Source organism: Pygocentrus nattereri, chromosome 1, assembly GCF_015220715.1.
Source record: "Pygocentrus nattereri isolate fPygNat1 chromosome 1, fPygNat1.pri, whole genome shotgun sequence".
Taxonomy (NCBI): domain Eukaryota; kingdom Metazoa; phylum Chordata; class Actinopteri; order Characiformes; family Serrasalmidae; genus Pygocentrus; species Pygocentrus nattereri.
Genome location: NC_051211.1, coordinates 32,594,914 through 32,611,832, shown reverse-complemented (window position 1 = coordinate 32,611,832; position 16,919 = coordinate 32,594,914). Strand labels below are relative to the sequence as shown.

The following is a 16,919-nucleotide window of genomic DNA, read 5'->3' as shown; positions in this document are numbered from 1 at the left end:
GGTCGCTGGATGATTTAGAGAGATTGTGCAAAGAGGAATGGTCGAAGATACCTCTTTCTGTGTTCTCCCATCTTGTGAAACATTATAGGAGAAGATTAGGTGCTGTTTTGTTGGCAAAGGGGGGTTGTACAAAGTATTAACATCAGGGGTGCTAATAATTGTGGCACACATTATTTGATGTTAAACAATTATTTCTTAATGTGGGATTTTTTTCCTACTGAATAAATGCACTTGAGATAAAGGTTGGATTTTGCTCTTTTTTCCATCGTGGTCCTGTATTATTTAAAAAAACCCTCAATTTATTAGAAGCTAAAGAACACATCTTAACCAGGGGTGCCAATAAGTATGGAGGGCACTGTATATACAAAATCATCATTTATAGTGTATTTTCTTTCAGGATGTGGCTATACACATATATATACACAATATACGTATATATACATTTTGGTAGTGAAAAAGGACTGTTCAATCATTTGTTTTTTACAGGGTCATTCAAAGCTTAAGTTTATGGTCAAAGTCTGTTAAAAATCTGAAAGGTGTTTTCAGCTCTGACTTTGAACCAATTCAGTAGTATACATATATACACATAACAATTAGTGAGAGAGAGATAGAAAGATGGTGAGAGAGAAAAGAGATGGTATGCACCTGTTGAATGTGTGTGCTCGCTCTGTGTGTGTGTGTGTGTGTGTGTGTGTGTGTGTGCACTATACATCATTGCCTACAACAAAACAGTGACAGAGTCTTGAGAACACACTGTTACATCACTCCAAAGAGATAAATAATAAATAACTTTAAACCCACACAATCCACACAATCACACCAGATAACAGTACTCTACTGACAAAAGCCCTATTGGAGCTGCATTTGTTTAACAGAGGAAGTTCTGCAATGTCATTTGCCAGATTGGATGACGGTTCTGGATAAAGAATCTGTGTATTTCTCACAGGCATCCTAGCCTGAAAGGTCAGCCCAGATGTTCATGTCAGTGATGTGCCACAATAACACACAAAGAATAACAGAAACCCACACGGCTGTGTCTACAAGTAGGTTATGTTATCCTATTAGTGTGAGGTGGATCAGAACTGCATTAACTCTTCCTATACTGCCTATACTTGCTCCCACAAATGCATTCTTTCACAGCTACTGTTGCCAGGATGGACAAGCTTTCAGAAAAGGTAAAAATCCAATTCAACTTACACAGAGAGTGAGTTATCAATATCAAATTACAAAATGTTGCACTGATTGGCTACATCATGCTTAGCTCTTCTGTCATGTAAAAAAAAAAATGGCACATTGATCACCATCATTTCCAACCTGTCTAGTTTCGATTAGCTACAACAACATAGCCCAGTCCAGTAGTGTAGCATTTTAAACTAGAAACTCACCTGGAGAGCGGTTCTCATTCTCATTAGTTCCAATGTGATTTTCACCAGCGTTCAATAATCTAACCTCATGAGATGAAACATTTATGAGGGGGAATAAGTAGAATAAGGGAACATTCAGGGCCTTCTAGGCCTACTGACTAATGCCTAATGACTTCTGGGATTCTGGGAATTTTTTGTTCTTTTTTATTTAATAGTATCATTGTAACTGCTGTATTAAAAATCTGTGCAAGTAAAGTAAAGTAAAGCTCTGGGCTGCTAGAAAATGGAAGGGAGCAATTTCATGATACCAGTGCTAGCCAAACCATTATGTTTCTGTCAGAAATGGAAATAGAAAACATTGGAAGCAGCTTTATGGTAGTGCTCTTTACTGAAAGAGTCACAGTAAAGCTGCTACACACATGGTGAAATATATGTTAATGTCTGTTACAAGCTTCAGATAAAGTGTACAGAATGTCTTATACAAGCTTCAACTGTCCATGTTTGAATCTAGAGTTCATATGCATCAGCGTTGCACTAAAAGAGGCCCTTACAGAGTTGTTGTTTCCTCATTATTGGACTGAATTTTTATAATTTTGCCTAAATTCCTGGCTCTGATAGTCACAGTTTACCACTGACAAAAAGGCTGATTATTGTCAGACTGTAAAAACAATACACATTGTAAATTTGTTCTGAATTAAAATCACAGATGTTGTTGGTCACTAATCCAGCTCCAATACAGCTACATACTGTAACACAACTGCAAACGTTACTCATTAGGAAAGAAAGTAAAACACCATATAAAGTAAAAAGTAACAATTCCATGGAAATGGAAATACACTCCAAACAAAGAAAGAAACCACAAAGCAATTTAAAAGACAACAATTCTCCACCCACAGCACACAACACCAGTAGTAGAAGTTTTTTGTGTTAGAACGCATGCACTCTGTTACAAACCGTATCTTTAGACTGTCCCATTAAGAAGAAATAGGGGGAGCCATGCTTGTCACTTTTCATGCACATGGAGAGGCTGGAAGGTACCATTCCTATAAAAGGGGAAGTAACAACCTAGACCAATCATTAGGGTTAGAACAATAGCTTGAAGAACAAATGTTAAACTGTGTGCAAGAGAGATTATATTAGACTGAGAAAGACCCTGTGTCTCAAGTCGGCCACTATGTCCTTCATTCTTATGAATGATTATACATCAGAGGTTTCCAAATCTGGAGTCCAGTTTCTGGCCTTGCATTTTGTAATAGGTAACTGGACTGTTGATGTGACTAACAGTGCAGGTGTGTCAAACATAAATCTTGTGGGCTGATGATGGTTCTCAGTCAGCCCACCAGATGAATTTAGAATTCATGTTATAAAGTGATTTTACTTTATTGTGGACCATAACTGATCATTTGTAATATAACTGACATGATGCTCAGTTAATCACTGCTTAGCAGCTCTCTAAGCACTGCCTCTTCCAACAAGTGAATTAAAACCTCCAAAAACACCCGGAGTGACAACAGCACTGGTGGTAAATTAGTCACAATGTTTAGGCCAAGAGAGGTGGAAAGGTGTTACTGAGACATGTGTAATTTAGCCATGCCACCCTGATCATCTGGAATGTGGTGCTGTTTTTATTTAATGGACTAAACTGTGTGGAAGACTTTACTCAATGAGAAATCTACTAACAAGCAGCTTAAAAGTATGTTAAACTTAATGCAGATTACTTTGGTAACATCAATTTTAATATGATGTCTGAACAATAAATAACCTTGCAGATTCACGTTAACATTAGTTAGCTAGCCAAGTTAGCTTTTCTCAGCGTAGCTGCTAATATTAAGTTAAACTGGACTGTAATTAAAACATTCAGTTTGAAGATAAATCTTAATGCACTCATATACTTGCAATCATTTGCATTATTTGTGGTTTCGTAAAGAGCATGGGCTACCTAATTTGTATTATTATGGGGCCCTTGGCTCATGGGGGCCCTAGGGGGCTGCCTTTCTGTGCCTAGTGCAAAGATCAAAGATCATATGGATGTAATCCTTTGAATTATTTGAGGTTTTGTAAAGGCTTTGTGTAAAATACGACATATACTCAGCATCTAACATTGGACCAACACACTGTGGTTTCTTTTTTGTAGGTGATATCAGTTTATTCCTTCAGTACCTTTCAGGCAAAATGAACACATTTCTAAGGAGTTGTTGATGTGTTATTACTAAGCTGATTTTTGCTCTGGCCCAGTTGACATTGGGCTGAATAATGTGGACTGTTGCCTAAAATGAGACACCCCTGGCCTTGTGTCACACCTACCAGTGATTACAAAAACCAGGACTAGATTCAAAGTCCAGATCTGAAGATCTCTGCTATACTCCATGTAGAAGTATTGCCATACATTATGCACTGATGTCTTGCATTAAACAGAAATGGCAAAGTAGCTACTTCACATCACTTAATCAACCTTATCAGATAGCTAATAATATAACATAACATAAAAAAATAACATAACATATCCATTTCCCTAATTACATTTTGAAAATCTGTATGTAAATAGCCTAATGAATGAATATGTGTAACATTGAATATTTGTCACATACATTTATTTAAGGACAGATGAATCTATGTGAAAATTTAAAACATTTCAACTGCAGCTTCCTCTGATGGATCGGTCTGTCAGCACGCAGTTGCTTAGAGCAAACAGTGCACAGTGTTGGATGGTTCATTTTTCAATGGTTCCTGTCACAGTAACACTTTCTATGACTGTCACGTTTGTAAGCATCTACAAACACATTTATAACACGTTAATAATGCATTCATAAGGCATTACAAACATGGTTATAAATCTTTATGAAAATGAGTTACACTGGATTACACTTCATAGCCATGCTTATTATACATTATGAATTGTTAATGTAATACATGTCAGTCCCAGCTTGGAGAGTGTCAAATAAAGACAAAAACAAAGTTTATTTATGTCCTGAGATTTCCCATATTTTATTTCTCACCCTTGGTGCTGTTGGGCTTTATTGTGTTTGTTTTAGTGTTGCAGTAAATTTTACAGGAAATACTTTAACTTGAAGCTTCACTCTTAACACTGGAGGAGGCTTTAGTACAGTAGGCCTCACTTTACTTAGAGCGGACAAATACAACTTACTGTATGAACTCTTATAATGTGTCATGAACAGTACATATAATGCATTATGTTAACAACTCAGTGCATAATAAGCATGGCTATATTTATTGCCATGTTTATGATGGTTTATGAATGCATTATGACATGGTAGAATTGTGTTTATAGATGCTTACAAACGTGACATTCATAGAATGTGTTACCAAAGTCACTTGTATACTACACAAGTGCTCGATTTGAGACACAGGGAAAAAGGAAAGAAGTCTGTAATTCACTAGCTGAGAAGAAAATGAGTAATTATATTACCATTGTTAATAAATACAAACAGCATGCTTCGATAAGATTTGTTATGAAAGAGTGTTGGCAAGAAAGAAGAAGAGGGAATTTAAGAATGACTACTATTATTAAGAGGCTTTGAAGAGGTATTAAAATACTCAGAGCCTGATTGACATTAATGTGAAATATTCCAAATTCCTCTTCGTCTCTGAACTCATTTCTGGATTTAGGCCTGCACATATTGTTTGGTATTTGTTATCATCATATTGGTCTTTGCTCTACTGATCCACATGAGTGTTTCTGTGGGTGTTTTAATTAATCAAGATATTCACGTTATCCAAACAAAAGTAAATGATTTAGATCTAATTAATGCAGGCCAATATTTAACCACGTCAATCTATTAATAGTTTTACAGTACTGTGTAATGTCTGTGATCTGATAAAACTGTTTAAAGCCATTTATATGGGCAGTAAGTGTATTTTTGCCAGTAAAACACTATATAAGATTAGAATAAAAACAAAAAAATTTAAATAAAAGTAAAAAGTAACAAGAAAGAAGTTTTCAAGAAAGCAGTTGTTGTCTTGTGAGCTGGTCTGTAGAACACAGGTTTGGTTCTAGATTCCCCCGCATTATCACATGGATTTGTTAAACCCAGAACTCCTGAATTTAATTCAATGAAGGATTGTTTTGGCTAATCAACACAGTTTAACAATTCAAAGTGATGGAATCTGTTAAAGTCAAAACCAAAGATGTACGACAGGCTCAGTTAAAAGTGAACCTCTATATATTTCTGCTTAATTTGAGTTTAATGTTTGGTTGTTTTACCAAGCGAGACGTTCCTGATAGAAGGAACAGGAAAACATGCTCAGGTGACTGCTGTGAAAGATGCAACTCTCGCGACCAACTACGAGAAGAAAAAAAAAAAAAAACAGGCAACAAGTGGAATCCGCATTGAAAAAATACCGCAGCTAACCCAAGATGTTGGAACAATATTCCGTATTCAGGAGTGGATACAAGCGTACTTGTTGCAGTTTGAGCATAGGCCCTTTTCAAGTTAGGGCAGGAGTTGAACAAATAACCCAGATAACTTGCCAGTATCCAGGAGGCCTGGAACCAAACCTTTTTTGCTCTTTTTTGTTCTTTCAAACTAACTCACAAGATATCAACTACTTTTTTTCTCAAAATAAGAAATTAATCTTACCTTTTACTGCATTTATGCTTATTTGTAACTTTTCTAATGATACACAGTGTTTTTACAAGCACACACAGAAAGTTATTGCTGAGATTTTAAATAACACTGTTTTAAATAATGTGCTTGAGACCTTAAGACCATTGCACATGTAGGGGACATTATTATTATTATTATTATTATTATTATATAGGTACAATACTGTGTAAAAGCCATAGGTACATGAAGAAATTATATATAAAGCTATTTACCTTGGTGATACCTTGGTTATGTGTTAAAAAATAAGATTATAATAAATACAAATACACAAAACATTGTGATTTAATGTGTATATGTTGACCATTTGTCCAGTATTTACAGTTGCTATCTAATACAGTTTATCTAATTAATCCTTTATTAAATTAAATCAGGTGCTGCTGATGGAATGTAAGAAATGCCTGCAGTGACTGGAGTGCAGAGAGAAGTCAGGAACCAAAAACCTGTGTTCTGTGTGAACTGTGCTCTTCTAAACATATTCATAACATTATTAAAAACAAATAATTCTTGTTACGTTTTACTGGATTGATGTTCTAAAGTATTTTTACTGGCAAAAACTGCCCAGACAAATGTAAACAATTTTTGTGGCTGCCTTTTGTACTGTACTGTATTTACATATACATAACATATATGGGGCGTGTTATAACATATAGGCACTTACACTGAAATAATACAAATGGGAGATAAGTATGACACCTTGTTCTGAAGAGCTGATAAAAACAAGTGTGCATGTACAGTAAAGGGTTAAACCCACCATACTCAGGGACCTGCCCTGTTCCTCTCTTCAGCAGCAGGCGAACTCTGCGGCCGCCAGATTTGATGAGCTCGATGGCCCGAGCATGGGTCATGTCCCGTGTGCTCTCTCCATTTATCTCAATGATTTGATCTCCAACCTACACACACAGACACACAGGGGAAACACAACGGTTAGTGTGTAGGGAAGAATACAGTAGTATAGTCCACTGGGAGGCGAAATAACAAGAGGTTGTAAGTTGGAAATCCAGAAGCAAAACCAGTAAATAGAGGGAGACTACAGAGAAACTAGAGTTAGCATGTGTTTGGGTTCGCAGATGAGGATATATTTTGAGCTTCTATTTGATGAAAAGTTTTGTGTACAGTCTTGTTTTGCAGAAAGGAAAAAAAACCACCCTCTATATTTTGCCATGTCTTTGTCATTTCATTACACTGAATAAAAAGAAGAGTAAAAGTGTAGTGCAGACTCCACCCTGTTGAGAAATTGCACAACCATATAAGGAGTTTAGCGTCGAACCCTCTGATCCTTCTGGGCTTTCAAAGAAAGATTAAAGATTTCTGAGTGCTGAAAATGCTTGTCTGTAATTTTTAGTTCATTTTTATTTAATAGCATCTTCATGCTTATATTTAAACTCTGTGAGTTTGAAGAAATACTTTTATTTCTTTGTTATGTTTTGGTGGAAACAAAACAGTTATTTTTGTGAAAAAACCAAACGGACATTAACCAATCAGGATTATTTATGATGTGGTATCTAGGTAGATACAGCCAAGCTAGCTCTCCTACTGGTTAGGCCTTCATGAGCTGAACAAAAGGCCTCACATGTTAGATTAACTACCAGCCTAATTAGAAATTGACAATGGAATCATGTTTTTATTGGGACCAATTTTGTGAAACTCTAGGCCTTTTGGATGTTCTACATTTTTTACAGACTATGAATATGAGCAGCAGTCAGACCAGGTTCCCGTCAGGCCAGGACTTTTTACTAAAGGGTCTGCTATAAGGTAAAATATATGTTAATACGCATATTACATCTCTCAAGTAAAACATATATAATGCATTTTACAATCTTTATATGTCTGTATTTAACCTAGAACAGCACATGCTATGCTCCAGCATTAGCTTAGCACTAACATACTATACACTGGATTTGTGTAAGCATCCAGTAGAGTGGGTTGTTAGAGTTGGTGTTTTATCGCCCGAACCAAAGCCTACCTCTAATACCTCTAATCACAATTCAACACTAATTATGCAATTTTGTAGATATATTATGAAATATCTATGTATTGTAAATTGAATCCATAGCATAACAACAGTAACTAGGCTTGTATGGTTTAACTGTAGCCTTAATTAAATTTTAAACTGTTGCAGTATCAACAGGAACTGGTGCATTTTCACCAAAACCTTAAATATCTTGGTGTTGGCAGAGTAGGACACAAGGGTGACAATGATTTTCACCACGACAAATCCTCTTCTTTAAAAACCAAGGCAGAAACATGCATTCAAAGCAATGAATTCATGGGGAGGTCACCCCAAGCCATAGGCTTCACCCTTACAGTGACCAACCCCCAGGCACAATTAAGTACAAATAACACACATCTTTATACTACGAAACAATGACACAAACAACATTTTAGGACATCATGCATCTACCATGAGCTTCTGCATGTGGCAACTCACATGACCATGCCTCCTGAGCTTTTCAGAAACAGTGGCAGCCAGCAGCAGGCTGCTACATAGTGCCCCTTTCAAAGACTGACTGTCCTGGTGACCCACCAGCTCGAGCAAAGTCCAGGTCCTTACTCCTGTGTGGTGATCCTGGCCATCACGGTTCCCTCTGCAGAACTCCCTACAGTGTACCAGTTCCTCCTACAGAATCCTCTACAGTGCACCAGCTGCGGGAGACTTCATATGGCAGCAACAACACCGCTCAATCCAGCCACCTTCCACTCTCTCTGCTGCCCACTGATTGCACCTTTGACGCTGGAATAAGCACCACTTGTGTGCACTTCAACCCCACTGGTGACTGACCTGAGCTGGACAATCGTCTTCCTGCTGTTTGATGTGCCCCCCTTTTTGGCTCACCAACCACACTGAAGCCTTTGACAGTTTAGTTTTCTCCAGCCTTCCTCTCGTTGGCACCACTGTTGTGCCTCGCTGAGCCACCTACAGCTTGGTACCTTCACACGCCAGGCCTGTAATCGAGCCTTCCCATGCTGGCTTTGCCATCAAGACTCGCAAACCCATCTTCCTTGTGGAGCCTTGCAGTGCTTTTCCCGCCATAAGGGGCTCTGCCTCTCTTGTCGATTGCCTTGAAGGTCTTAGCAGTGTGATTCCTCTCCAGACCATGGCGGGGTGGGGTGGGGTGCACTTAATAAAGTGCTCTTTATTAAATACCAGAGCAGAAAGGCATATTCAAAGCGCTGAACATGCAGAGGATGCCGCCACTGACCATTCACCTTTACAGTGTCCAATCCCCAACACAAAACACCCACACCCCAGACACAACAGACCACTAATAACACAACAAATCTTTACCACAACAAACAATGACATTTAAACAACATTAACGTCTCTTTAGGAGGGCATGTGCATACCATGAGCCTCCCAATTTTCTCAGAGGCAGCTCCAACCATTAGCAGGTCACTACAATATGTCTATGATGTGATCAATTTATTCACTGCAAATACTCCTATTTACAATTATAACAAATACCATATGTTAATATAAAAACAAGACAAAAACATAGTTTCCACACAAATTATGGAAATACAACCAACCTGGCATCAGTGATAATGTGTGTATGAATGTCATTCATTATGAATAACGGCTCATTAGGATCAACAGAAATCATAACTCAGGCTAAAGTCTAATGGGCGCTGGCACTCATGGATGGCCGTCAGCAGTAATTAACTGCAGCAGCGTTTTGCTAATGTCAGTGAATGAATGAATAAATGAATGAATCATTGCTGCCGTTCTGTGGGCAGTGATGACTGATGGGAGAATACTGATGCTTTGTTCAACTTTATTGCAGATGATATACACTAGTGTATGTGTGAGAAGGATTGCTTTAGGAAGATTATGACATTATTTAACCAATTTCTAGACATGCTTATTTTAAGTCATTCTATCGGTGGAAATGGTCTTATTGCACTGGCAGATCACTATCTTTCCTTCAAGCATTATTTCTTGAAACAACCCAAAAACTATCAGTATAATAAAGTAATTTCACTAGATAAAACAGAAATGGGGTGAATCATCTTGTAATATTCTTACAACAGTCTCATAATGTAAAATCTTATCTACATTTGCAGTGACAGCTAATACATGGGCAGACAAAGTTAGTTTGTGTGAATATGTGGCTGCAATCCAAAAGCAAATTTATCCCTACAGAATGTTAGAAAAAATCCCATTCAACTGAATGAGAATCTCTTTGAAGTGCATTATTACTTTCAACTGATATTTAGATCACACTTTTAGAATAGATTGAGAGCAATTTTGTGTCATGTAATATGTTTAAGTTTTTTTTATGTAAATATCAGGGTGCAGTTGTGGGCTGGAGGTTAGAGAACCAGCCTTGTGACCAGAAGTTTGCTGGCTCGATCCCCTGAGCCGACAGGATGTGACTGAGGTGCCCTTGAGCAAGGCACCTAACCCCCAACTAAATTTACATGGGATCCTACTTTTACAGGAGCTCTATGGTGATTATATTGCCATTCGGATCGGTCATGTCTGTGTTTTTCCCTGTGTTTCCCTAAAGCAAAAAGAGAATAGAGAACCTCTCATGCACATTAAAGTGGTGAATGTAATGGCAGCTACTCCAAACCATTGAACCAAAACATCATGACCAACTGCCTAAAATGCTGTTGGCAAAACAGTCATGACTGGCAGAAGCATGGACTCTACAAGACCTCTGCAGGTGCCCTGTGGTCTCTGGCACCATAACATTAGCAGCAGATCCATTAAGTCCTGTAAGTTGCGAGATTGAGCTGCTGCAGATGGGACTTCTTGCTGCAGCACATTCCCCAGATGCTTCATTGGTTTGAGATCTGTGTAATCTGAAGGCCAAGGCAACACCATGAAGCCATCGTCATGTTTCTTAAACCATTCCTGAACAATGTGTGCAGTATGGCTGGGTGCATTATCCAGCTGAAAGAGGTGACTGCCATGAAGGGGTGTTCCTGGTCCAAACCAATGGTAGATAGGTGGCACGTGCCAACTTGACATCCACATGAATGTCCGGACCGAGGATGTTCCGGCAAAACACTGCCCAGACCACCACACTCCCTCCACTGGCTTGTCTTCTTCAAACAGCACATCCTAATGCGATCACATACCTGGCTGCCCATGTGATAAAAGAAAATGGGACTCATCGGGGCAGGCAAACTTCTTACTTTGCTTCATGGTCCAGTTCCAACAATCGCTTGCCCATTGTAGGTGCTTTTGATATAGGGGTTAGCATGTGTACTGTGACTGGTCTGCAGTTCCACACCCCCATCAGCAGCATGGTGTGTTGCATCCAGCACTAAAAATTTCAATTACTTGTGCCACCATAGCCCTCCTGTTGGCTTAGACCAGATGGGATAGCCTTTGTTGCCCTCATGCATTTTCACAGATGTTAAACCTGATAAACCAGTCCAATCCAAACAGAGTTTAGGTGCTACAAAGACTTTTACAGCTTTATAGTGGCACAAAAGTTAGAGTAATATGCAATGTGAATTATGTAATGGAAACTCAAGTTACAGCAAAATGACGATTGTACATCCAAGGGTTAAATTTAAAGGTCTGTCGTCTATGGTATGAGTTCCCTGATATGCAACCTGTTGCTGAAGTGTAGCTTGTGAAGACTCCTAATAAGATCTGTGTGGGAGGCAATGTATAAAGTAATTAGTGTAATAAATGTGGCGGTCTGGCTGGAATGGCGGTTGGGACAGGGAGCCAGAGCTTGCAGCTCGTTAGCCCTCATTAAGAGCTTGTTTAAATGGAGGACAGAGAGCAGAGGACCCCTACACATCCATCTCTCACTATTTCACTATTGACAAACTCTGTGTGTGTGTGTGTGTGTGTGTGCCTGTGTGTGTGTGTGTGTGTGTGTGTGTGTGCGTGTGTGCGTGTGTGTGTGTGTGTCTGAGTGTCTTTATTTTCGTACCTGATTACAAAAAACAGAACAAACAGAATGCTTGAAGGATAGGGTTAGGTATATGGGACATTTACTTACATGCTCTTATATATTATATAAAGTACAAGTTGATCATTTCTCAGGAGATATTTCTGAGGAGATTAGATATAAGTCAGTCCACTAGTGTAAGGAAGGGCAAAGCCAAAATTGAAGTTCGGAGATGATTAAAAAATACAAGGTCTCACTTTATTTGGATAGTCCACAATAGTTCCCTACAGATATTTAAATTGTTAACAAAATGTCTATTGATTCTAGTTGATTCTATACAGAGGTGGTGTTAGGGTTAAGATTAGGACCAGGGTTAGGGCTAGGACTAGGGTAAGGGTTGGGTTTAGGTTTTGGGTTGAGGTTAAAGTTAGAGTTAGGATTAGAACCAGGTTTAGAGTTAAAGAAAATTATGATAGTTATGGTAAATCTAGTAGATATTTAGTTGAATGTAACTTGTAAACCATCTAAAGTGGACTATCCAAATAGTGTTACCAAACACAGAAACAACAGGACTCCTGTGCAAGCCACTAACCTGTCACAGTCAGTTAAGCAGTACTTAGAACTTTCATCTTTGAGAGAGAAAATCAAGCTCCACTCTTGCTTTAGAGCTGAAAAAATCCACAAGTGTTTCTGTCCAACCACTGTGAGAAGACAACTTAATGCCATGGGTCTGAAAGGACGTGCAGCTGTCAAGAAGGTGTTACTCAGAAAACGTTGGTTAGACGTTGGTTGCAGACATTTTGCTAATCAAACAAAGAAGAACAATGGACTGACCAACCCAGACCTCAGCATCACCACGTCTGAGATTATTTGGATAAGGAGAAGCTGGAAGTATAACCAACTTCTAAGACTGAACTTCAGAGATGTGGAAAAATATCCCTGCAGGTTTCTTTAAAAAACTGAAAGCAAGTCTACTCAAAAGAATGGAAGATGTAATTAAGGCAGTGGAGAGTGTGGACAAACTAAAGGCTGAAATATTAATATTGTGACACTGAAAAATTAATAACTTGTACTTAATGACTGCTTTGACTGGAAATTGGATTAAAAGATGACAGGTGGGGTTTTGCACTGATCCGTATAACACAGGATACAATTCTGTGGGTGTTCATTATAAAGGTAAATCATTTTAGTTATTCTGTCCAAAATACTGCAGGCAAATTCATCTATAACCACCACAACCCAGTTGTTTGGCATATTTCTAAAGCAGTAATAATCACAAAAAGATATTTTTTCCCTATTAGTAGCTCTGGTGTGTGCATATGTGTTTGTGTGTGTGTGAGTGTGTGTTTCAGTACAATATGCATGTGTGTGAGTGAGTGAAATGTGCCAAAAGCAAGCCTAAAGCAAACCCTTTGGCGCTAACCTGATCCTGCTGGTGAAGACTAGATTACAGTCAGTATGCAGAAAGGAGAAAGCTATAGAGAGAGGAAAGATGCAGCTTCCTTATAATCTGCAGCACACTCCTCAGAGCAGTACTACTTTATCCTCCTCTCATGTTTGATGTCTTTCCTTGGGGTTAACGTTTAGAGTGCAGCAATAATTCACAATATGTCACTGTGTGGCTACTTATGTGCCTCTGCAAAGCAATAAATATATGCAATAATATATATGAAATCATTTGAGTGTGCTTCCACTGTAGGTAGAATTCACAAAACCCGGAAAAATGTCCCACGGCCTATATAATATATATGAGCAGTCAGTGAAGTCACCAAATCAAGATATCAAGAAAAAGGTCAGTTTGATCGGAGGTGTTGATAGATACCAAACTGATAAGTTCTCAATTCTTCATCATGCGTTACTGCATTATTAATATATCCTGATGTCTATATTTACCTTGTAAATACCGCATCAAAGCTAAAAGCATTCAGAATCATAGAATTATTTGGACTGTGGAATTGTCAGCAATATTCGGCCCTTTGTACCATCATATAAACGTAGTGATGGCGAAAGTGAGTAGTAGCTGCTTATCTATGTTTGATGGGGTGAATCAGTGTTAGCTTGACATTAGCTTAAGTCATGTGAGCCCTGCTAACGCTCTGATGTTAACTGTGTTCATTGTCTAGCTAAAGCATATGAGACCTAGACATAAATATTTCCATCATAAATAAGTCCATCATCAATCAATGTCAATTATCAATTGTGAACAATTCTCAACACTATAGGGCTGAAATTTTTCCTCTTTATTATTTCTATCTGACAACTTCTATTTCATTGTCTCAGCTCTTCAGCCTCTTTACTCTCATGATGTTGAACAGCTGGGATGCTGTAAAAGCTTACACCTTTTGTTTTTTGTTACTGTTGTTACTACAACCAGTTTTTGATTACATCATTAAGAACAAACTGCTGCCAATTTGACAGCCAAGCTGTTACTCTGACTGTGTCAAAACTGCTGCAGCTTCAACCCTGCAGGTGAAGGAAGACCAAGCAAAATAGACCAAGACTGATAAAAATGGCTACCAAAACTGCCAAAGCTCTTAAATTATAAACACAATTAAGCTGAAATTGGTGTCTTATTCAACAGCACCCTATTCCAATTTTCCACTCAACCTTAAATGGCGCAGCGGTCACATTCAATTGCCTTATACGTAAAATGAATTTTGAAAAGGAGCTGGTAAATAAGAAGTCAAGAATCGAGACAAGGCAAGGGCATGTCAATGGTGGAGAGGCCTCCAAAAGTTGATGTTGTGGGGTTTCAACGGTGAAGAGACCTCCGAAAGTTGAAGAGGCTGAAGTTTCTTTTCACATTTTCCAGTTCCACCTTAAATCATGCAGCAGTTCTATTCTGTCACCTGAATGCAACTGCTGCACCATTTAAAGTGGAACGGGAAAATTCAGCTTCATCGAGAGTTGATCAGCATGAAAAGGGATGAGGAGGTTGTCCTGTTTCTGCTTAACTGGTAAGTAACATTAACTTATTTTTGCACAGAACAGAACCAATAGGTCATTACTGTTTTTCCCATTTGCTAATGCTTGTGGCAGCGACTGGTTAGCCTCCCAGCAGCAACTGTAGTGACAGTTTGCCACCTACTACCTAGCTAACATTTGCTGTGACGCTGCTCGCTCTAACATTATGTCATGGTATTTGTCCATATAATGTTTGGGAAGGGTTTAGTGCCACAGCATCGTTCACCATGGAAATGCGTGGCAATACTCTGCCTTAAATACGCTTTAAAAATTAATATATATATATATAAAAAAAAAAAAAGCTTTTTACTGCCTTTGCTGGATCGGTTATGGCTTTAATGTCTCAAAACAAATTGCCACTGTGCTTCAGGAATTAAATAAAAGTTGCATATGAATATAAACATTTTATATGTTAGAATGAAGTATCATACTTTATGAAGTATCAGTGTACAAGCATGCCGCTGTCATCACAGTGTTGACCAGTGATATGTCAACAAGATGCCAGTGGTGACAACCACGAAGCCAATCGAACAATATTGATATGTACCTACACAATAAATTACACACTTTAAAAAATATCTGTAAACAATGGTGTAAAGTTCAACAGCAAGTGCCAATTATTTAACAAAACCCATTATTTAATTCTAGTTCAAGTAGTTAGTCTGACCATATTGTACCATAAAAATAACGGTAACAACTGTTAAAATAAATGCAAACGCAAAGGTGATCATTTGTTTTCATGAATTTACATTCTGTCTCTGTAAATTATCAACAGTATGAAATAAAGCATATATGTATGGTTTATTTACATGCAATGAACCTTTTTCTTTTCAAAACACAGATACTGACCATTACATTTTACAGTACTTTGTGAATAGTGCAGTGAAAATACTTAAATCAGGATAAAATATCTCCTATATATGTGGCAAAGATTGAAAGTTCAGAATCTGCACTTTTCACACAATTTCTGGGCTTCTTTCAGTTAGAAATAATTCATATAAATTTACAGCATGCTTTTGTTATAACTGCCAATAATCATGATTTCTATAGATAAAAACAATCTGTACTATCATAATAACATAATAACAACTACTTGAAACACTATAAAACATTTTCAAATTACGAAAATGTAGATTTAGTGCCACAGACCCTCTTCTGTCGCATAACAGCTGTGAAAAGATCAACTTTTCAGGTCAACATTCTGTGTCTGTGTCCGGACTATCTGTAAATAATTAGTTACAGGACTGCATATAATGAATAAATTGGGCAGAGTCACACAGAGCCGTGGGACATGTTACCAAAGCCTGCTTTCACCTCAGAAAAGAAGAGGAGAGATAGAGAGAGTGAGAAAAAGAGAGAAGTCAGACAGACGGATGTAGAGAGAGACAAGAGCCAGCACCCCTGGGGCAATCTTACTCATATTAGCTTCAACAGCTTCATTACAGATAAGCACATCTGAGGGAAACAGAGCAAAACAGAAAGCAGAGGCAAAAAATGACTGAAGAGGGGGGCTGGATTACTGTGGAGAGAAGTGAGAGGAGATTGATGGGTCAGTAGAGATGAACAACAGGATTCTGAAGGATGGTAGAAGGTACAAGATCATGAATGCCAACTTAAAAATTGGGGGAAGGGAATAGAATTTATGTCCCAATCTGATGACAAACATTTGACACTAAAGTTAGAGCAGATATTATATATCGCTGCTGTCAGATCAAAACCTTGTATCTCCAAAATGACAACTTTACAGGAGAAGGAAAAAACATACTTCACTTTTAATGTAAGTCAATGGAATCAGAATTTTTTCCAAGTCATTTTGGGTCATGAAATTTACAGACAAGGTAAACGGTAACAGGTACTTTCAAATTATGTCAAAAACTGAAAAGTGGTCGACAACAGCGATATAATACATGTAATAATGTATTTCATTTTTGTTATCATTCACGTTTGTGATAAACTAGATAACGTTTATTTGCTGTTATCACATAATATAAAATACCAGGAAAATGGTCTGTGATCTGCTCATAATGTGAATTTTACGTCATTATTAAGTAAAAATAATTTAAATTCAAACACTACATCTTTGTGGCATGAGCGACATGGAATGTCTTGTT

At 37.9% G+C, this 16,919-nt stretch overlaps 1 protein-coding gene across 6 annotated transcripts in view; it reads right to left on the bottom strand.

Moving 5' to 3' along the window:
* magi2a (membrane associated guanylate kinase, WW and PDZ domain containing 2a) overlaps positions 1-16,919 on the bottom strand; it is a 310,258-nt gene that overhangs the window by 6,514 nt on the left and 286,825 nt on the right. For 5 of the 6 annotated variants that reach the window (XM_037541066.1, XM_037541071.1, XM_017707589.2 and 2 more), the window contains one exon: positions 6,741-6,879. In XM_037541066.1, the coding sequence (XP_037396963.1) occupies positions 6,741-6,879 (139 nt within the window). Of the gene's footprint in view, positions 1-2,318; positions 2,408-6,740; positions 6,880-16,919 lie in introns of all 6 variants that reach the window. The other variant, XM_017707593.2, reaches the window with a different exon arrangement.